The following is a 24997-nucleotide window of genomic DNA, read 5'->3' on the forward strand; positions in this document are numbered from 1 at the left end:
TTTTAGACGCTTTTTTAATTAATTTATTAATTAAATTTTCTAAGAGAACATTTTTAATGCTTACATATTATTTTGTGTATATTTTTCAAAGAATTATAATATGTCCATTGCCCTAGTACCTATAATAAACCGTGTACAACAATAATCGAACATTATAATTGGTAATGTTATTAAGTACGTACGATGCGAATTACCTACCTAAACGAGTATTCCTCTGCAAAATATTGTTCCGATTAATTATCGTTAATTTATTCAACTGCAAACGGACGGTGAATGTATATACTGTGAAATACACAAATAACCCGCAATCGTCGACTAAAATAATATTATATAATCGTGTTTTATTGGCAGTTGTGGTGTACCGTGTACATAAACATAATACTTATGTAGGTAGATTGTAGATAATAATATACAGAGCCGTATTCATGAGAGGAACTGACTGTTGCCGCGGACGGCTAATTTTGAGGGGATGGACTTTTTTTTTTAAATTTTCATTGTTTTAATGCTCTCATAACTCCATTCACTTATTCCCTACAATTAGTGATATATTTTGATATTTTGATATTTGTTACCATAATTTATGATACCTATTATCATTATCATTAGCAAAAACTTGCTTTAGTCATATTAAACAACGAAAGTAATTTTCCTCCATCCATCAATTATGTATTATGATACTGCCATCAAAGAATTTTGTGTGTCACAATCCAGGAAGAACATTTAAATTTTTAATTATCATTTTTTTTTTTTTCTTATCACGCCACTTATAGTAATTAGTATTAATATAATAATAATAATAATAATAATAACAAAAAGTTCATAAGTTCATTGTATTACAAAAATTGTATTTTTAAAATTAATACTTACATTATTTGTTTTTTTAAATACAGGGCGTATTTAGAAATTTTCCACGCAGTTACAACTTGTAACAAACATAATCACCCAGGGCGGGTACCTACCCAGGTGCAGACATAATATTGCAGAAAGCTCATAAGTTTGATTTCAGTGTTATGCTAATATTAATTTTCCCGAAATTACATATAGGTTCTGCCGCTATTCTAGAGAAGAAAGAAGGGGTATTTTGAAGAAATACATTTTCATAAAGGAAAACATTATTTCTGGAACTACAAATTGTAGTCTACAACATCAGTGCTCTACAGATACTTGCGCTGTATTTCATATAAATTAACAGTATATTATTTACCTCCACGGCTTCGCGGGAGAAAAAGACCAACTAGACGATGGAATATAATTTAATTGAGGATATTATGATGTGGATGTTGTTTTTTTCATATTTTTTCATTAGATCACGTCATCCCCGCAGTGACCTTTATTTTTTTGTATGTTTGTTTTTGGAAATTAATGTGCAGTGTTTTAATTAATACGATACTTGGTAAGGTAGGTACTCGTATTATTCGTTATTATTGTGGTCGTGCTCGTGTCGAACGAAATCCGTAGTAAACTTTTCTAATTTAATATATTTATATTAAATATAATATACTATAAGTCACTCATAAGTGTATGCGCAGAATTTTACGCGATACTTAATAATTTATTATTAATCTTATCAATAATGATCAAGCATTAAAATATGAATTTGAGTATATTATTAGTTATAACTTTGTCCCTAATCTCTATCATAGTAGTTAACCAATATTTCCATATCTGTTTTTAATACGTTCGGGTTGATTTCCGATTATTTTCTTGGGCATCGAAAATTATATTAATGATATAATGAATATTTCAATAAATCAGTTTTTTATAATAATATGTTAGTGAAAAAAAATTATATTTGGTTATATTTTGAAATATGTAAAAATTGTATCATGACATAAATAAATAATATTCTTATGTCGGTCACGGCAATTTTTGATCAACGTGAAGTCATAAAGTTAAAGCGGTTTTCCTATATTATTTGAAAAACTATAATAGACATTGATGCTAGCAAATGACTTATATAGGTGCCTAATATGCATGCAAATCGATTTTTAATCTATAAAGGAGTCATATGGAAATTTCCCTCTAACCAAAAAACCGTTAACGCTTATACGAAAGAAAAAAAAAACCCCCTATTGAAAAACCAACACTATTTCACGATTCGATTAGCTGCGATTATGTTCTTCAATTTAAATGCAAAAATGCAATAACAATAATTTTATTCAAATTTACCATTTAATGAATTCAATCAAATATAGTTGTATGATGTGTATAGATAACACAATGGCACAGTATAATAACAGTTTAATACCAATTTATAAACATAAAAATATGTTACCTACGTGGCTACGTAATAGTGTAATAGTAATAAGTACCATTGATTATATAATATTCGATTTTACTAAATAATCAATAGTAGTACGTTACAATGTATACTACTACTAAGGTACTAATACTAGATGGGTACTTTTATAAGAAATATTGTTGTGTAATTGTGTTATTGTTGGACATCGCCTATCGACTATTCAATTAAAATTATTCTATATTATTTTAAACTTTGATTAGCTGTATTAAAATGTATTTATAGGTTTTAAAATATTTACTATAATAAGAATGAGATAAGCCGGAATATCATTAACTTGCAAAATCAGCGAGTATGATTCTATTGATTCTTGATTAATTACTCATAAGTCATAATATATTATCTGGAAAATCGGATATGATATTTCTATCTACCAGAAATCAGAATAATATAATATTATAAAGTAATTCAAAACAGAATCTCAAGTTGAAAAAAATATTATTTTTATAATTTTAAATTAATTTAGTTCTTAATAATAACTAGTTAAGTAATTTTCTAATCAACTAGTTAAATTTACTGCTGAAATAACTATTAAATTTTACAAATGATTCAAGCACATGCCAAAAAGTTAATATTAAAATTTTTTTTGACATTTTCGGTTTTAAATGATTTAATAATGATGGTTTCATAGTAAGTCATATCCACATAAATTACCTATACAGAATATACATTTCATTACATTCAACGACTTGCCAACCTTTGCCTATATTATATTGCTATGAATAATTAAAATATAGGTATGCAATTCACAGTAGGTACCTCCGTATAATATACACAATATTATTATACACATTTGATAATACTTGTTGTATTGAAGTTGTTGTTCGAATAGTTACAAAAGTCACGTAATACTATTATTATGATCTATGATACTTCATACTTATATACCTGCGCTGTACATGCTTATAGATATACATTAATATAATTATATATTGTATATATATATATTATATAACACGGGCATATTATGTATTTTATGTTTTGTTTAGATTTGTAAGTAATTATATACACATATAATACTTCGATTCATGACTATATTGAGTACATTATGTATGTATGACCCACATCAGTGGTGTAGGTTTATAGTCATTATTATCCCGTAAAAAGTTGTGGATTGTCGTCGCCGAGTAAACCTGTCCGTTGCTGATTCAATACGTGTATTATAGGTATATTGAAATGTGGAAACGGCCAACTTTTGGCATTTGGAAATACCAGCAATATTATTATTATTATAACTGTCATTATTTATATTTCTCTGGCTGTGGCCCATTAATCGTGGAAAATAAAAACGCTACAATTTCTTTATATTATTATAATATTATAATAATATGATAATATAATAATAATTGTAACAATAACAATTAGCGGCAATTGCCCATCGTACGATGGTACGGTAATGGACATTGAACATTCGAATAAATCAATCGAAGCTATTTTAACGTGTAATTATTGGCTGTAACTGTATTAACGAGGCATGTATTTTATCTAATTTCTGTCTAACTCTAGGTGCGCATTTAATTATTGTCTCATATTCTGACCTCTGCTGCTGTAATAAACGAGTTATATTTTTATTTAATCTGCCTGATGATTTTTTTTTATGTAATACACACCGAACTTGATCGTCTCCACCCATTGTAGGTATAAAAAGTAAAAACTAACAAAGTTGTATTTGGCACTCACTATACTATTATAATATACAGAGCGATGAGAGTTTTATCGTAATTTCGTTCTCTTCATTAGAATATCTTTTTTTTTTTCAAAAAGTTTTTTCTCAATTTAAATTTATAAAAATTAATACGATACATCGAATCGACTACAATTATATAGATTTGAAATAGAATACGGGTAACGAGGAAAAAAAATAATGACGTGGCGAACACTCGGTAACAAGACTATACTCTGGATACCTATATAATATTATATTATACTATACAGCGAGTTTTTTTGCGTATAAATGTATACATTATATTATAATCTTTAAAAATGTAATCTTATTTTTCATTTTTATCGTGATATTATGTATATAGATATAACGTCTAAGTGGTTCGATTAATTTTTATCTGAAGTTTAATCCAATTATTTTAATTCTAACTTTTTTTTCTGGCTTTATTAATTAATCTGCGGGTTGTGATCTATCATTAAGTGTTTTTTTTTCCTTTTTCTCTCGTTGAACATAAATAAAACTGATGAGATTTAGTGAAAGTTTACGAGACCACAAAAACTAATGAACGACAATACTATTAGGATTTTTCTTTTTATTAATTTAAAAAAAGAAGTTTTTCATTTTATTTGCCATGCACGTTTATAGATACATTAATTTATTATGCTAAGTTGTAGGTAATTACATTTTTTATAATACGATGTGCTTACATTATAATATACAAATTATATTTTATACAATAATTATTTTTTAAATTTAATTAAAAATTAGAAATTTAAAAAAAAATCAATTTATTATTTTTAATTTAAATCAGTTATAGTAATCAGTAATATCGATAATTGAAATTGAAATTAAAACTGACAAATTTAATTTCATACATGTATTTTTAAAAGCCTATATCGCGTTTTAGATGTTGTTGAATTGTAGACGACATGACTGGGCCTTAATAGGTATCTATGTGCAAATACTAAATTGAACTGTTGAAGTGAAGTGAACCTGTTGATTTTAAACGAAAACTTTCATTGAATACTGATAGGAAGTGATTTGCTTAATTATTAGTATACTATGCTATCGTTCTATTATTATAATCACTATATACGTATAGTATAGGTATATTTATTGGTTATTGATAAAGGTATTATTACTACTTTAGTCATATATCATAATATTGACTATACAAATACTCTGATACTCACTATTATAGGCACTGTTATAAAGTAATAATAGTATACATATAATTATGTAGTTTATATACCAGATGCCGGATTATCATATACAACTGTACGAGTATAAACACTATAAACCTACTTTACTTACAATATTGTAACAATAGTCAGCTGCAGTTGTTATTATACGATTAACATATTATACTCCCGAAACATTCTATAGAATTAAGTATGTAGGTAGGTAGCCACTTGTGTTACAGTTTTTGAAATAATTAACATATTATTAATTATTATAATATTATGTATAATAAATAGTAATACGACCTACTGGTCTTTATCTGTGTTATATTAAAATATGTTAATATACATGTTTTGGGTGCATTCAAATTTGTTCATTTACAACAGTGGTCGGCAATTGGAGGCCCACGCTACTATTCCATGCGGCTCGCTCCAAAATAACTACTAATTAAATTTAATATTTTTAGCTATTTCTTAAAATTTACATATTTTATATCTATAAATGATAATTTAATGATTGAATTGTATATTATTTATTAAATCTTGACCTTATGTTACATTAAGAGCTATACGATGTTTTGAAAGTAAAGGGAAAAAAAACGCTTCTATGTTTAAAAATGAAGTTTAAATTTCTGAAGTTGCGTTTTCTGTTAATATATTGATGTATATATGAATAAACTTAATATGAAATTACAAGGAAAAAAATTAACTTTTTCCTGATATGTGTCTCATATTATACCTTTTGAAGTAAAGTTGAAACTCCTACGATCTTATCTTAAAAAAGGGAATAAACACATTTTCCTGCATGAAAAAAACATTTTGAATTTTCAAAATTTTCATTTTAATCAGTTAAATTTGTTCAATCTATTTCGATACTTCAATACGAATTTAATGCCTAATAGCTCTCAATAATTCAAACGATGTTCACAGTATTTTCAATTATTCGCCAATCCATTAAATATTTATGTTGACGGTTGACGACGTTCCTGTTGAGCTTTGCTTTAAATGGAAATTATAGATTTTCAGTCACAAGGTGTTCTTATAAATGCAGTTAAATAATCGTTTTTACTTCATTATGCTGAACTTACTCCATCATTTTCAAAAATTAAAAATATAGCTGCAAAATATAATTGTAAGTTTGGATTTACATGTGTGTGCTAATAGACCTTTTTTTACATGAAAAAAATTATAAACCAACACCCGCGATCAAGTTTAACACGCAGATGATCATCTCAACCATGTGCAGCGTAGAGCGTGATGCATACTCGTAAGTAATTTTGATAGGGAAATCGAAAAAATAGTGAACAATATTCTCTAATTTTTAACTATTGAATTAATGAACTATTGAGCTGTAACATTTTTACATGATAATTAAACATTTTAAAATAAGAACATTTTTAATTTTTGTCCGACACGGCTCGCGAAACTTTAAATTACAAAAAAGGTTGCCGACCACCGATTCACAGTTTACACTAAGTCTATATAAATGTAATTCATGTATTTTGACATTTTTTTATTACATTAGTATTTCGTACGAACTCGTTGGTAGGGTATAAGATACATAGAACTGATAGAACTATTATACGACGCGTTGGTGTTGATTAATAATTTAATTTCGATCGTTTAAAGGGGTAATTTGATAATCGTAAAATTGTAAATAGTATTAACATCATTTTAATTTATTTAACGTACTGAAACGAATGAGCAGGGCCGGCGCTACCTTTTACAAAGCCTTGGGCAAAACTTATTTAACCTTAACCAATTACTATAGTCACCTATAGTCTATAGGACATAGGTGTAATTAAAGGCGCGAGACTCTGGACAAATGCTTCGGTTTTGCCTCCTCCTAACGTCGACCCTGCGAATGAGTGTTATTAAATGTGTAAATCTCTTGTTGTCTCTTGATTTTCTTACACACATCAGATTTTTGAAAAAAATGTGTTATATAATATATAGGTACCAACCTATACTTGATAAATAAGCTCATTGCACAACATACCTATAAGTCAATCATACGATACGTAATAATACGTACTAATTACCTAGGTGTAACATAAATAATTAACAAGTAATAACTATAGGTATTCAAACACAATCTACAGAAATAAACTAAATAATTATTAAATCTTATGAAATAGTTTTTTTTTTAAATCATAGATAAGAAAAATAACTTAGACCCGATCTCAGTAATTTATTGTACTAAGTATAATATATATAATATTGTTGTTTGATAAACCTACTGCCAAAATTAATTAACATAAAAACAGTGAACGACTATACGAGAACATTGATTAATACAAGTAATAAATAAGTAGATATAATTGGGATTCAGGTATAATTATTATTAATCTGAAATATTATAAAATAGCCAATAGGCACTAGTAAGTACGATTATAAATAATAGCTAAAAATTATCATGTTCAGTTTCCTACGTTAAGTATTACTACTATTACTTATCACCATTATTTACATTCATTAGTATTGGACTTGAGTATAAAAGTCAATATTATCTATTTTTATAAATCTACTTAAAATTATGATAAATAGGTAGGTATATATTTATTTATTTATCTAATATCATTAAACTGATTTATGCTAGTTAAACATTATTGAACACGTTGTATTTAGCATTTATTATTATTATAGTTTTTTTTGTTTATACAAATTTATAACACTATAAACTATAACTTTATTGATTATAAAGTTATCATATTTTTTTTTTATAAAAAAAATAACAATCAAGGGGCTATAAAAAAATATTAGACCATTTTATTTGTTCATAAATACTTTACTTTTTACTATCAAAAAAATAAATGTAATATAAGCAATTATATAATATTTATATATAGTATAGATAATTGTCACAATTGTCCGACACATCCGCTCGTTTATTAAATTACTGCTCTACATGCGATCTCTGTAGTATATAATATAATATATTAATAAAATTATATTATACTCTCTTATTCGCATCCTATATTTTAAAATTAATATATCGTTTATCTACTCAATTGAAACTTTAAAGAAATTAATAATAATTAATATCCGAACTTTTAAGTAATATTTATGTACCCACGAATTGAGTATTTTAGATTTTTTATCATTATACCATCGAAAAATATACAACATATATAAATATATATTGTATGCAAAGTAGATTCTTTGTCGAACGTCACTATTTCAAATTACATTAAAATCCTCTTGAAACTATCATTACACTTAATAGCGTTTTGTACTTGATAATTCGAAATAAAATTAATCGTTTTTCGTCATCTCGAATAAACAAATACTATTTTAATTATGGTAAGAACAAAAAATTAAGCAATAGATTGAGTATAGTGATTGTAATTTTACGCGTTTGTAGTAATTTATAATATGAATATATGTTAATTATACAATATACCTAACCTAAGCGTTAAATTACCTAAAAATCAGTTTTTACATTCTAAAAAAACAAAAGTAATACAAACTTTAATGATAGATTTCTATCAACACAAAAAATTAATTTTTTCATTATTGTAGTTTATTGATATGTATGTAGTATTAGTACTTTAAATATTCAAATTATTTACCAATTTTTTTTAAGAATTTTAATAAAACTCGATATCTTGAAGTTTTTCTGCTCTCCTCGAGTTTTGACATGACGAGAATCTACTGTACTTAGTTAATCGTATTTTCGTATAAGTATTTTTTGTCAAATAAAATAATTGATATAATAATAGTCATATTATTATTAGGTTTTTATTTTTATAAATTAATACATCTTCGTATAGTTAAGTAGGTATATTGCATCGGCAACAAGCGCGCGTCATTATTCGACATATTTTCAATATGAAATGAACAATTACATGTTTATTGCATGTTATAATATTATCATAAATAAATTTGACGATAACTGGCAAAAATGACAAATACTATTATTACTGTAACATTCGTTGCACCTTATATATAAATTACACCCTACTAAATACACACTATAGAACCATAAAATATACACTACACTTTTAGTCTCCCTCAAAATTATCATACATATAATAATATTATTAAAATGGCATACAAAGGTCGCAGTTCGATATTTATCATTAACACGAGTGAACTCAAGTATATAGTTTTATTAAGTATAGGTACTAATTCAAGTATAATAATGATTTTAGGGTCGTAAAAAACAAAACAATTTTAGACTATATTTTTATTTTATGATAAAAATAAAAAATATTGTTACCCACATTTGAGTAGGTAAATACCTATAATTTTCTAGCCAAAATTATTGTACTGTATATTTTTATGAACAACAGAAAACGTTAAATATAAAATTAATAAAAATAAAAATTATGATGATAGAAAAATATTTCTTTGTAATAATTTAGAACTATAATAACATAAAATATTGTAAGAGGCTCTCGATTCGCATAATAAGTTCGTTCACTAGTATGAACAATTGATTAGATATTTTTTAAAAACTATAACCTTCAAAAGGAAGGTTGTTGACCAATTTAAAATACTTCTAATTCATGAGAAGAGGAACGCGGATGTCTAACATCTGTCGATTAGAGTTGAAAGCTGATGCCGAATCTTGAGCATTTGACCCGTTGTAGAGTCGCAACGATTTCTTCATTAAATCTATGCAATTCTTATAATATTTTGTACCATATAATGAAACATAATCGCATAAAAATATATAATATATTCTTATTTAGTAATAATACTTATAAAATTAGTGTTTAAGTTTAACACATATACCTAAATATACCTACCACATTTCCACCTATAATATTATGTAAGTAACTAATTATAAATACTATTTTGTACACGCATTATATTATTTATTGTGTTAGTTTATACTTGCCGTCACGTTAAGATTAAAATATATTTAATAATTCATAGTTTGTCGTGGATTTTCGTATGTGCTGTATATATAAGTACAAAACAGAAATTCTATCAAATTGTTTTCTCTTATCCCGTCTACCGACTTATAATATATTCTATTGGTGTGCCGAGTTATTTTTTTTTTTTAACTTTTATTATATACGACCCTATACTCTAAATTATATCTATAAACGTGTGCGCTTTGTAAGTTTTAACATACCATAGTCCACAAAGGCTTAACTTACATAATCTTTGCTGTTCATACAAAGAAATTCCATAATATGTACATGCTAAAATTGTAGAATTTGACGTAACAGCTAGACTGTGCGTATTGTGCATACCATCATAGCTGTACATTTATTTTAGATAATAATAAAATTAATTATAATAAGTAGGTAAAATGGTGAAAGCCCTAACTACAAGCTTATTTAATACATTAATATTGATTCTAAGTGTAAGCAATAATATTTCTGAGAATTCGTGTAAATTGAAGACGTTTGGGAATTGACTCGAGGCTTTCATTTAATTATTGCAGAGAACACTAAACTATTAAGTTCAGGGCTGTTTATTATTAATAACATTTTGAAACGTAAAACAAGAACAATATTATACCGAAACAAATTATACACACACATATAAATATAAAAATCATGTTTCCCAACAAATAAATTATTCATAAAATTAGAGCTTGATTAAATTAATTAAAAATAACAAAATATGTTGTGAAGGAATGCGCTTGGTATGATATTAAAATGAAATAAAATGAATACCAATATTGTTGCGCCAAATGTTTTTAATATTCTGTCCATCCATATGAATCTGAAAATCAGTTTAAGTTTATTTAAATAAGAATTTATTAAATGAAAAATTCTGTAATAAATATTTCGGCGATAGAAATTAAAAAAAAAAACTATAAAGCAATTTATTCAAAATATTCAAATATATATATCTTACCGGTTTAATAGTTTTTTTGCAAACGGTAATTTTCTTTCGTCTACATTAAATAGATATTTTTGAGAGCCGATTGTGGCATTTTTTATAAATTCGGTGACATCTATATCTTTGAAGTCGTAGTCAAACTCTTTGCGGTCCACATCTGGTATCTTATCAATTAATCCCAAAAAATTTGAGTTGTCGAATTTCCAAGCTTTTGTAGTAAAATAAGATAAAGCCATCGTTACAACATAGATTTTTTGTTGTAAAGGTAACAAGCGTCTAAAATGGTAAAAAGAGATATCGGTAAGTGAAAGTTATCATTATTTAATAGAATATGCTATGGATATATAACAGCTTATAGACTATAGTAGATTATAACAAAATGACCAATGATACGATAATATATGAGAATATATTATAATTAAAATAGATATTTTAAATTTAAACTCAATGTTCATAAAATAATTTGTATTTTTTTTTTTTAAATGACTTATAAGACGAATTTTATTTTATTTTTCTAATTGTATTGGATTTTGTTAATAATATTTTCCTTTAATTATTTTCATTGCAGTGGAAAAATAAATGAATGTCAAAAAATTTTACTAGCCAAATAATGCCAATATAAATTGTAAAAGAATGCCAAGCTGTTATTACTCATTGTGTGTCTTATACTATAATATAGGCTATAGCTATGCGTTAATATATATACTTTTTTTTTAATGAACAAAATATACAAACGAAAGATTTTAATTTTTTTTTAATAAAACAAGCAACTGAAAACAGAATCGTATTGTATAATTTGTAAATAATTTTTTAGTGCACTAAAGGGTACAATTTAAAAATTGACATAATCATGTTTTTTTGCGTAACTACATTTAAAATTATCACGGATTTATGTCATATTAAATTATGTGTGCCTATATTTACGTATATCATATTAAAATAAACACATATCGTTTTTAACGGAACCTATATACAAATAATATATTGGCCACTCACATACGTATATTATATTATATGCACGTTTATTGGGTTGTGTTACTGTGTAAGAATGCATGTGACAATACTGACAATTTATTGGCCCAAGGACCCGGATAAAGCATATTATTGTAGCTTATGTACCTTATAAAGTCTAATCTACGATAAATACAAACCGAGATTGTCAAAATTCAAACAATTATTTTCGCGATAACAAAATAGATTTGGTAAGTCTAAAAATACACCGGAAACAAAATATTTTGTAGACTGCATTTACAGTAGGTATCGGTACAAATATTTGTTTGTTAAATAAAAACAACTAATATTGTCATTGAATTAGATAATGATTAGACGGTCGAAATGTGTACCACTAACTGATTTCATCGTTACGTGGTTACGTCATGAAATCTTTAAGTATTTATACATAAATTGTATTTTTTTTTCGCAAAGAAAAAATTATAATTTGTTGTTTACGATTTGTTCATTGAATCTCAAGACACATATTAAAGTAAGTGATTTTTTTTTTTTTTAAGAAATATAGCACTCATTTGGAGTAATGTTTATTAAACAGACTTATCTATATGTTACATACATTATCATTTATAGTAAGAATTATATAGTAAATTTATAACTATATGTAAATATTTAATTTCGAAACGTTTTTATACAATACAATGATTACGTACACTGAATTGTCTGAATTTGAAAATTCTAACAAAAGAAACACCGAAGTTTCTCGTGAAGTTTCTCACAAGTGTGTAAATAACGTATATTTATGAAAGTTATACTTGGAACAAACACCAAACAACATATTAATTATTTTCAGTTCTTAAGATGATAAACCAAATATTGTACTCAAAAATTGCACGGCGTCCAAAAAACCAATATACACGATGTACAAAAATGATCAACGATTATAATATAGCTTGATTATAAGGTACATAATATATAGGTACACATTTTATCAGTGTGGTCGATAAAACTCAAAATTAAAACACGATACCATAATTTCACAACTGGTGAACAAATGCCAGTTTAAAGGCTAATGCTGACAAATTGAAACTGAAGAGAATTTCAGTGTTTATAATATTTTCCAATATACCCAACATAGAAATAGTTGATAATATACACATTTTCATACTTGTGTGGTTTTCCAATCAGGTCCAATAATGCATCGAAAAATATTGCCGGCAAGACTTGCTCAATTATTGTGGAGATGTAATAGGAGTAAAAACAGGTAGTAAATTTAATCGTCGGACGCCACAACATTTCATCGAATGGGTATTGTTCAAGAGTTTTCATACCCAAATGTAATAGTTCTTCGTTGGATACAGATTTCGATACAGATGCACTGTTGTAAACAGGGACAGGGTTGTCCTCCTCCAATAAACTGTAAAAGATATAAAATAATTCGAGATTATGTCGCACCTTGCACCTATATACATATTATTATTTACTTTTTACGGTTATCTTATAAAATAAATAAGTACGATCGATAATACAATGAAAAATATATTGCTATAATATTTATCAAAAAATTTGTTTTAACCGAAACGGTTGCCGTAATATCTCAAAATAAATTAAGTATTAACTGCAGTGTTATCATAGGCGCAGTTGGGAGGGGGAGGGGTTGCTGGGTATGCTTAACACCCTCAATTTTAATCAAGATTTTAATAGTAATATGTATAACTATAGGATAACATGGAAAACAAATAGAGCGGCTCAACACATCCATTTTTTTTTATTCAAATTGTGTCCCTGGATGTCGCAAAGGTTCAAAACAATAATATAACAGTATAATGTACATTGTACACTAAGTGGTGGCTAATTCTGAATTCGGAATATTATTACCACAATTCAACGTAAGTTCTATCCTAGTTGAACTATGGCTGTTGCGATAGTGGTTTGGGAGAATATGATTTAAATATTTAACAAACCGAACAGATCAGCGTTCCGAGCACATTTGACTAGCAAATTATTCTATAAAGTATAAACCAAGCCCCAAATTCACCTAGAGGTTGATTTGTAATTCACAGATTCACAGAATTCTACAATTATAACGACAAATAATATTATGACAAATTATGTGTACTCTGAATTCGATCTGTGCCAAGCCGCTACGATCATTGATTTTATGGATACATCAACGGCCATATAATCGGGAACTATCGATTTTTCACCGTATGTTACTCGTACGATTCCTTTACCACATGCCATCATAAGTCCAATCGGTCCATTGAAATTATCTATCCATCCTTTGATAGGATCATTTACTGATGATATAACTGTAATAAATAACAAAATTTGCATATTAGGTGTATATATGATATTATTATACAATATACATTGACAAAGTAAGAGTAAATTCTGTAGTAATTATTTTTAATCTCAATATTATAGAAGCTAAATATTATAATAAGTTATTAGCTAATCATATAATATTAATACCTAAAGCTTATTAAAACTGCCAGCATCATATATATTTATACAAAACTATAAAAATTACTTAGAAAAATTTAAAGATATATGCTAGGTAATAAATAATAAATATCACATTGTTTTTATCAAACCCATGTTTTAAATTTTCAAGCTTTAGCTACAATTTTGTACAATTTTAATAAGAAAATAATTTTTTTTAAAGTAAAAATTGTTTTAGATTTATACATTACTTTAGAAAAAAAAATTCAGTATAAACTATTAATACTTTTGAGAAACCTTGCATACCATTTTCAAGACTTATTCAAAACTTTTCTTAATAAAAATTTCATATGTCTACAAATTAATTAGTTTTAGGCGTTTTAGCAAATCTAAAATAGTCAAAAAATTATTCCAATGTATAGAAAATTGCTATTGTATACGTATACATTTAGACGAAATTTCAAGTATCTACGATTATTTATTTTTGAATTATTCGTACAATAAAATAACAAAATTGATTATGACAAATACTGTTTTTTTTTTGTAAAAATTACCATTTTCCTTAATTTTAAATTCTGAGTGGAAGTGATGATTGTATTGATTTTACAGTGATTTTGTTGTAATTCAACAATAAACAAACGTAGATACTTAAAATGTTCACTTAATATTTACGTAATAAAGGTTATATTTTTTAGTAAATGTTGACTTTATTTGAGCTATTTTATAAAAATATACATAGACATTTTAAGTTAAAATCTTGTTAACATTATATATTTAAACAAAGAATTATGATATAAGTTATTTTTTTGTTGCGATTCAAAAATAAAATTTAGAAGGACTTGAAAATGTCCGTGCATATATTATTATATTTTACTATAAGCAATGACTTTTTTAAAATATTTAGATTAATTTTATGCTATTGACTATTTATATCATGAACCTATTTAAGCCGTTCTTCGATAATTTGGTATTGAATAAAAAGTTTAATTACAACAATAAATCATGTAAATATTATGTGATATTATAAAAATGAATAATTTAATATTGTCATCCAACCTACAGTATTACGAGTAGTAAAATAAATTACTATAATGGAAATACAAATATATAATAAAAAAAAAGTAATTAGAAGTACTTGCAAGCGATAATTTTTATCGTGTAGAATATGATTTATCATCAAATTTTATTATAATACATTTATTAGGTACCAACTCGATAAAAAAGTTCATTCAACACGTAATTTACAGCAGAGCGTAAATACCTACTTTCCCGTATTTTTATTTTCCTTACTTATTTCAGGACATTTTATTACACTTATTACATTAGTAAAATTTTATTTTAGGAGGGAGATTTTATTTTAAATTTTTAGACCTGTAATTCATATGGTTTATGAACTATACATAAAAGTTGCCAGCCATTCACATTATTTTTTTTCCAAATAATTATGAAAATTACTGAAAAATTATTAATTTTGATCTCTCAAAGTACTAACTAGATTCAGAATGATAAAAATATCGAAGTTGAAGAATGAAACATTTTTATAGCAAAAAACAACCAAGGCGTAAAATTATACTTTTTTATATTTATAAGTAAAAATATTTTATATTTCATACGCAACAATACCTGTATAATCTATCTTAATGCATATTATACTTGTATATAGTATAGTATTGTATTCGATTTCATATGAAGAGATTCAAGTAACTAGGTATGGACTTTTGATAAAAAATATGTATATACAAATAAAATAGTCTCTAATACGATATATAGCTAGTTAACAGTTGTATTATGCATATTATTACAACTATATTATATACGCACACTATTATTAACTATTATGTTTGATTTAATTACATTTTTTTTAACTACCGGATACAGTTACAAATGTACCAAGTCTGGTTTTGAAACTAAACCAATGCTATTTAGTAGATACTTGTCTAATTTGAACATACATGTTAAATAATACAACAATGAAAATGTATTACAAATTCGACCCCTGGTAAATAATCAGACAAAGGTTATATTTTATACGATTTTAATTCGGTCAACTTTTATAAAACCGAATTTACTTCACAAGAAGATTGAAAAATATTTTCTGAAATTCATTCTAGCTGGCTTTTGTAAATTTACATAATATGTTTGTCGTGTACACTGTCTATGTTTGGTTAGGATATTATTCAAATTCGTATCTCGTATGAAGTGATTTCTTTTTGTATTCATTATAGTCGGCGCAGGTACCTATAGATTACAAACACGGCACTGAAAATATATTTCTTCCTAGTCTGTTTTTTCGTAACCCGAGAAGATTGCCAGAGGAAATTATCACTAGTTTCGTTCCAAAAACAAATAAGTACAAAAAAAGTGTAATACTTATTACGTTCTGGATATTTTTTTTTTTTTTTTTTTAATATCCGTAATGCGTCCTAAAATATAAGATGGGCTTAAGGTATTTTATTAGTATGGCCATCTTCCATAGTGAAATGATGTCGATTTCATTTAGGTTAAAGCCGGTGGAATAAAATTTAAACAAATGGCTCAAAAGTAATGCTGAGTACAAAAAATATGAATAATAGCGACATAAGTAAAAATTGTAGATGAAATATTTTTTTCATATTATCTATCATATTTTCTATTCATATTGTATCTTAACGGCGCGAACAACTATTTACACAGACAACTTATTAGTGATTAGCGATTAAGCCGTTCGCGAAAAAGTGAACAAAATCATAGATTATAAAATATTAGAAACATACGTTGTATGGAATCAAGTTTTGACTTTCATTATGAGTCAAATTACGAGTATACCATCTACGAACTACTATGATGGGTACCTCCTAACCTAACCTAGGTATAGTTGAGAATTTTTCGATCTAAGTTGAACAACAAAATGTATCAACTTAAAATGCTAGGCAAACAATCGTCTGCATTAATAGATATTTAATATCAAAACTTGGAAATTAATGAATTAAAAGTTAAAGTAAAGTATAACTAAATATAACTTATAGTTACATTAATTTTAAAAAGAAAATTCAAATTTAACAAGTTAGTTTTTTTTCAGTGATATTATGCAATTAGGTACTAATCAATTGATAAATGTTTATAGTCATATTCAGTTAATTTTTGAACAATACAAATTCCATAGATTTTTATGTATAACATGTTGTTTTGTATTATTGTTTATAAATAATAATAAAAAAAATGATCGAAATAATTATTGCTTATAACTTTATAATGTAGTAATGAATGTAAATATTAAATCGTAAACTATCGGATTACTGAAGTAACTGTTTATGGACTTTAATTGGGATCAAATTAACGTACATATATTTTTACCTAAACACATTAGTTTCAAATACTAGATAACCTAGTTACTAGTTTAGAAATTCTCATAAATAACTTTTGTTATTAAATAGTTGGGTTCTATCATTTCTATCGTAGAATGATCGTTATTTCTATTATTTTTTCTGTCAATTCCTCTCATATAACTATGTATCATGTTGACTATGTAATTTTGGTTTTGTATATCTAGATGTGCATAGGTAAGGGCTAGTGGAGTTTTTTTTTTATGAAATTTGCTTATTGTACTTTAGAATATCATAGATTGTAAATATTCAGTTTGAAAAAAAATGTAACTAATTAAAAGCTATTGAAATTGTAGCTTTTGAGTTAAAAAAAAAAGAAAAGTAAATTACAGTTTTTAACTATACTTTTTTAATACTAACTCAAATAATAATAAAACAAAAGCAGTTAACTTGCTCGTCCTTGTCAATTACTCCTAAAAATACACAACGATTGTCAAATATCACATTTCAACTGATGAAATACCTACTAAGCTTTTCCTTATTATTTCCTCGGGCGTAAAAAAAGCTCACGTTTATATTATATATGTTTTATACTTGTGCTTGATATTCGTTTAAAACATTTTATGCGCGGTATATATTTTGAGAAAATATTGAAATATTTAGGGATTCAAGATGCTTTTAAAATGATAATTCCTATCAAATAAAATCTCAAGCAGTACAAATACTCGAGTTATATGCGTGTCTAAATAAACATGACTTGAATATTTGTTTTAACTTATTTTCGAATATTACAAAACCGATTACGGAGTAAAAATAAAACATAAATATATTGTATTATAACTGTCTACAGAATTTTTTTGACGAGGAACAGAAAAAAAGAATGGTTGGCATTTCGTGTAAAAAATATATGTGCTATATTGGTAGCTACGTGTACATATATATATATATATATATACAGCACGATAGATTGTTGTTGCACAATACCAAAGTCTCAATCAAATCAAATAAAATTATATTTATTTCAAGAATACTCACCGATCGATGGTCTGAATATTACTACCGGTATGTTATTCCGTTCTTCGTTAATTATTTGTTCAGCGAGTAATTTCGTTAGCGTGTATGTATTTGGAAACGATCCTAAAAACCTTCGTCGAAATAACACACGCGAATAATGAGATAATAATTTATTGACATTTTGATAATATAATTCATGTTATGTGTCGTAAATACAATACAATGATAGTGTCTAATGTGTTAATCTAAATGAACGTTATTACACTAAAGTACAATTATTATACTTCTTGATTGACATAATAATAATATAAGCCCATCGATTACATTATCGCTATTCACAACAATTTACCCATATTGTGCATAAGATGTCCTATTGTAATGAATCATGATATAGGTACGAATTGATATGCTAATAGAAAAGAGAAACGTTTTTGAGTAATTTTTATTTGGGAAATTGTAAGGTCAACCCTAAAAAAAAACTTAGGCATAAAATCCAAAATTATTTTCGTTTCTGTTTCGATATCGTTTTCCATTTTAAAAGATTTTTTACTGGTATTAAACATTAGTTTCAAGACACGAAAAAACTGTTATATAGGCCTGTTAAAAACTCGGCTCGGATTTTTTTTTTTTTTAGGTAAAATTGATTGATAAACTGGCCTCGAATTGAAAAAATACATTCCCTGATTTTATCATATCTAATAAGTAACTAGTAATATAATTTTAAAAAGTTTTTGAGAACCATTAATTATTATTCAGAGAACATTACGAAGAAAAAGAGATGATTCTTGTGTTGTATGAAACCACATCCGTATTTTAACGTTTGATCAAATAAAGACGCAAGCGCGATGGTTTAGTTTTTGGATATTGCTAATAATGATTGATGGTTTGAAATCACAATTTATAGCATTATACATTTTTCACCTCGCTTTAATTTAGTTTAATTAATGTTTTAATAATCGATAATAATACTAATAAACCAACCTTTAATATTATCAAATTACATTATAATACGGAGTTGATACTAAGCTATTGAAATTAAAACTATTGTGAAACAATAGGTATTGTTACAGCTCTATTCTAAAATATGGAATACTCACTTTTATATTCACATCGTTTGGTTTAAAAACAAGTTTTAATAAAATTTTATGTGTGCAACTTTTATTTAACGAGCAACGTGTAGTTCATATTTTGTTTTTTTTGTTACAATATTAAAACGCGTAATGTATTTTTTTTTTTGGGTGGGTAGGTACGGTTAATAGAATTATAAATTTTCAAAAACAAAAACGATAATATTAGATTATTATTCACATAGATAGGTAGGTGGGTACTTTATTTTTGTTTTGTTTTCATGATTTTAATCTACTTATTTTTGTACTATACGAGACCTACAACGATAATTGTTATTATCTAAAAATGTTAAGGGTAAATAATTGTGTATTTAAGTATTTATTATTTTTATTATTAATTTGGTTCTGCGGCAAGTTTTGCGCAAATAAATTCCAAATACATTATAATATAATACTGTTGTACATGAACATTTCAAACCAGCAGTAATATTTTATTGTTATATTGTGGTATATACGGTTGTGTAGGTACCTACGGATGTGGTTTTTAATATACATTATTAATTTTACTTTGTGCCATTTTAATATTATGAAGTATTCAACATTTTTTTTTTCATCTGAAAATGAGAGTTATGGATTTTATTTTTAAATTGTAAATTTTTTCCGAAAACCCGTTTCGTTAAATAACTTTATATTATTGCAAGAGTTAAAAAAAGATAATATAAAATACAACAATTATTAGTGAGTTGTCGCTTTTATCAAAACTCACATAATAATATACGTTTATGTACACGTATAAGTAATTATAATACATATTATAAGTTTGCACTGATATTAAAAGTATTATTTATAAAGTTTCACATAAGCTCTTACTTTTTAGTTAAAATACTGCTCATAGTCGGATCTAGATTTTCAGCGATCGATATTGCTTCTCGCCAACCTATTGGCGATTCGTAAACTTTTTCCTCGACATGTTCTCTTATACAGTTACAATACGCAGTCGACACGTGAAGCAATACCTACAACAAAATATACTTTTATGTCAGACGTCAGTACGTGATCCCTAATTATATATTGAATACTATTTATTCTTTTTTTCAATATTTGTTAAGGCTTTGATATTGATGGTCATGAGAACAATTTTGTTTAGAGGTAGGTATTGTACCTAATACAAACCATATAGTGTCTTCTAAATCTATTATTCGTTATTTTTTTTTTTTTTACATTTATGGCTTAATTTCGCCTTGTGAGAAAAATATGTACAGATGTTTCGGTATTTTCTTCAGCGCCTGTTTTGTTGTGTTGAGGATGAATTATTCATGATATCATGTGCTTCAGCTGATATCTATATTATAGTGTACCTACTTAAGACATCTTATAATTACAATATCACACATCATGTTTCATTCGAGGTTTTCTTTACATAGTGATGATTCTGGACCCGATTATTTACTGATAAGGTACAAAACGAGCAGTAGACGAGTGTGTATACTATTGTCACTTAAGTAGTATTTGGGATACGTATATTTATTAAATTCTTTCACTTGCAGGTCTTTTGCTTTATATTTGTTGTTATTTTATTATTGATTAATAATTATTGAAAGTAGCGTTTGCCGACCAAAACAAAAATATTAGACTTTCCAATGATGCATTAATATTTAAATATAGGTACGTAATAAAATTGAAAATCACAACTGTAATAATTTTTTTAATGGTTTAAATACAACCGATTAATCAAAATAATTAATTTTTATTCGGTTGTTGGTATTTTGAATTTGGTTCAATTAAATTCAACATACTTTTGACATTAATTAACGTTATTCCTAAGCGCATGCGCATGTCGTTATTGAAATCTTAATATTACGATTACGATATTTTCAAAACACATTCTGCAAGCATTGCGATGGTTTTAAGATATCTATAAGGAGGTACCTTATTAATACCTTATATAATATGCTATACACTTACTTTTAATTGTTTCATTTGTTTAGCCAATTGCACAACTTCACGTGTTCCCCTCACGTTCATAATCGTCGCATCTCGTATCGGCTCATCAAAACGGACACTGGCAGCTACGTGGAACACAATCGAAACATTTTCTACCAAAAAACTGTAATCCTCGTCCGATAGCCCAAGTCGCAGTTCAGTCATGTCACCTAGTACGGGAAAAAGTTTTTCTTCCATCAAACCAGGTTTTTGCTCTTTAATTGTATCGAATAGCTGCGAACAAAGTAAATCATACACATTGATACCATTCTCATCGTGACGACATTACAACTTAGGCAATATTGTACTTATCAATAGTATAATATATCATAACGAGTTTACTCTTCAAAAGACCGTATGTGTATAAGAATATATATTTTATTGATTTATAAAACCAAAATGCATTTTTATACTACATCATTATGGTGTATGTACATTTTTTATATATTTAATTTAAATAAAATTAACGATTTTAACGTATTGCTTATTAATATTTTTATGTACATTTTTTAAATAAGTTAAAGATTGATAAGATTAATATATTAAATAAGGTGTAATGCAACTATTCCATGGATATTTTTCGCATTAAACAATAGTAAATTAATTATTTTTATTTTCATGTTTTCAATATTATTACGTATTTCAAAATAATTAATTTCAAAATAAATTATTATTGCTAGCTTAACTATATGAACACCGCAGAACTAGATGTGAATCTATCTAAATACCTCATTTTTATAATTTAAAAACAGTTATTTTTAACACATTTTTTTCAATAACAATAATTTACTTATGTAAAACATCTTATTATTATAACGATAAAATTAATATTAAATAAAACAAATTTCAATACCTGGATAGGTTATGGTTATAATATAGTAATATATTTTTAATTACAGTAAATTAAAATATCGTCAATTTTATACACATAGTAATATACATAAAAATATTTAAATTAAAACATACTTTAACGTCCAAAATTTCTTTGATTCTGGAAGCTGAATCTTTTCCTTTTTTATGTCTCACCAACACACAAATTTTACCAATATCAGGACAGGACCGAACTAGTTTTTCAATTAAAACTTTGCCCATAAATCCGGTCGCACCGGTTACCAAGACATTACGCCCTCTAAAGAAATCTTGTATACTCATGTTCTGAAAAATTTAAATAATCGTTACTATATGTATTACAGTTTTTCCTATATATATTTTAGTATAACGTGTAATTGATTTCTTAATTAACGTATGTAATATTGTACATAAATATTTTGAGAAATTCCGTATTATAGGTACATAATGGATTATTAATCGTTACTATAACATTCCTATTTCGAGTTGTAAATCGAATAGGTGGCAGTTTCATATTATTCATATTACTACGAGTAATAAATACGTAGGTACAACAATAATATGGTTCGATATAGTTTATACACCGTAATAATAGCCTATGTACAATATGCAAAAAATGCGTTTAAAAGTGAATAATAATGTACGGTACACTGTAATAAACATAATATTATTAAATATTAACCATGCAAATAACATTGAGTAAATCCTTTACATTTTAAAATATCATATCTATTAAATTTATCCAAAGATAAAGGATTAATTAGTTACAGCTTAAAAGTAATTTTAATAATATTAAATTTTTTTTAACCTTTTTACTAAACTTGTAAGTTGTAAGTTCATTTTCTTATTAACTCAAGAACGCTTTAAGTTTAAGTGACTGTTGAAAAATGTTCAGTTAATTTGAAAATAATCCATAAAGTTAAAACTAAAAATATTTTTTGAACTATTGGCTTAACCTAATTATAGTAACTATGTGGTTTTCAATAAAAAATAATCTAATACTATAATATATTTTAGTAATAATACTAATATGTTATCAATGAAGTTCAGATTATAACTAAAAGAAGCAAATTTATTATTTTTAATCTGAGTTAAGTTCATTATTTATGAACTGTTAACTTCTAACTTAGTGATTTCGTGTTCACTAAACTTAATTATTTTCATTAACTACCTTACCGCCTTTACATTTTTATCAAATAAATTCGGCTTAAAAAACGTAGTTTCTCTACATAATATATTTACGGGTTCATTAGTCGATTAATTCATTTATAAATCCACAAATGAAGTCAGCAAACCTGAACTTAATGCTAAAATACCTATATTTTATCATCATTAATTAACTGTATATACGATGTACCTATAGTTCTGAATAATATATAAATTTGCAGTATCAAAAACATGTCAACATGCATGAAATATTATATTTCATATTGGTGCAATACATTCAGATACAACTATTATAGCCGTGTGTGAAACGTACGTCTGAAAATAATAAGTAATAATAATTATGGAGTCTTACCTTCTTGTGCGACTAACGAAAAACACGATTTAATAAAATATAAATACGTTTTATTCGAAACGTATCGTACAACGCGGCGATTTGTCGACTAATACACCGACGAACAAAAAATTACCGTCCGAACGCAGTGTAAAAATGGTTATGTAGGTCTGATAGTAAAAATAATGTTCGACGCAATGATAGGTATATCATTATACGACAACGATCTATTGTGTTAAACACAAGGTTTCCTTAATTAAAATGCAAGACACCGAATGTTTCTCCTAATGTGAGTCGCGCGGACACGACGTTTAATATGATTTACTTTTCGCAGTGTTGCTTGAAAATATAATAGAAATGTTTTATTGGGCGTTTCACGTTATGAAATGTCAACGAACACCGTGCACTGTGTTTATAGTATTCATTGAATAATAATAATAATAATAACAACAGTACGTCGATGTCCGCTATTTTTATGTATTCATCATGCATAATATTAAGGCAATTTATACATAATATTATTTAGTAATTCACCTTTAAAATGACAAATTTTAAGTTAAAACTCAAAATGCCAAATAATGTCACCAAAAAGAACACAAAACTTTCACAAGCCATTACCTGTTACTATTGTAATTTATGATTGCTGTGTATACGGGTGCTACACGGGAAATATACCACATTTATTTTTCTATAATTTATGTATTATATTATTTATATTACTGCAGTGAGGTTCAGCGTTTCGTAATTTACGAGAAAATTCGTGTATGCACTAATCGAAAAAACAAATAATTAAAATTAATGTTTTTTTGTTTTCAATAAAAATTATTTTAAAAGATTCCTTGGAATTTGAAGGGCGTTTATAGTTTATTTTTCAACTCATGCAAGTCGTTATAACTTATATAGTATGATTCACAAGAATCTAGTAATTTTTATTTATTTAAAT

The 24997-nt window shown here is 26.2% G+C and overlaps 1 protein-coding gene across 1 annotated transcript; it reads right to left on the reverse strand.

Moving 5' to 3' along the window:
• Nucleotides 1-10556: 10556 nt before the first annotated feature.
• On the reverse strand, nucleotides 10557-24386 carry LOC132926958 (fatty acyl-CoA reductase 1-like). The gene is made up of 9 exons (XM_060991386.1): nucleotides 24076-24386; nucleotides 22674-22862; nucleotides 21690-21941; nucleotides 20595-20740; nucleotides 18679-18788; nucleotides 14016-14208; nucleotides 13065-13313; nucleotides 10964-11224; nucleotides 10557-10828 (listed from the first exon to the last, which is right to left on the reverse strand). Exons 2-9 carry the CDS (start codon nucleotides 22857-22859, stop codon nucleotides 10711-10713), a joined length of 1515 nt encoding a protein of 504 aa, XP_060847369.1. The 5' UTR covers nucleotides 22860-22862; nucleotides 24076-24386; the 3' UTR covers nucleotides 10557-10710.
• Nucleotides 24387-24997: the final 611 nt, after the last annotated feature.

Source organism: Rhopalosiphum padi, chromosome 3 (genome assembly GCF_020882245.1).
Source record: "Rhopalosiphum padi isolate XX-2018 chromosome 3, ASM2088224v1, whole genome shotgun sequence".
Lineage (NCBI taxonomy): Eukaryota > Metazoa > Arthropoda > Insecta > Hemiptera > Aphididae > Rhopalosiphum > Rhopalosiphum padi.

Bases quoted from the DNA above. Each gene is read 5' to 3' on its own strand.
- LOC132926958 (XM_060991386.1), bottom strand. From the start codon at position 22,859: ATGAGTATACAAGATTTCTTTAGAGGGCGTAATGTCTTGGTAACCGGT. The intron at 13,314-14,015 runs GTACACATAATT...TATCTTTTACAG, and splicing joins TGGCACAGATCGAATTCAGA to TTTATTGGAGGAGGACAACC. The intron at 10,829-10,963 runs GTAAGATATATA...ACTGATTTTCAG, and splicing joins GCAAAAAAACTATTAAACCG to ATTCATATGGATGGACAGAA.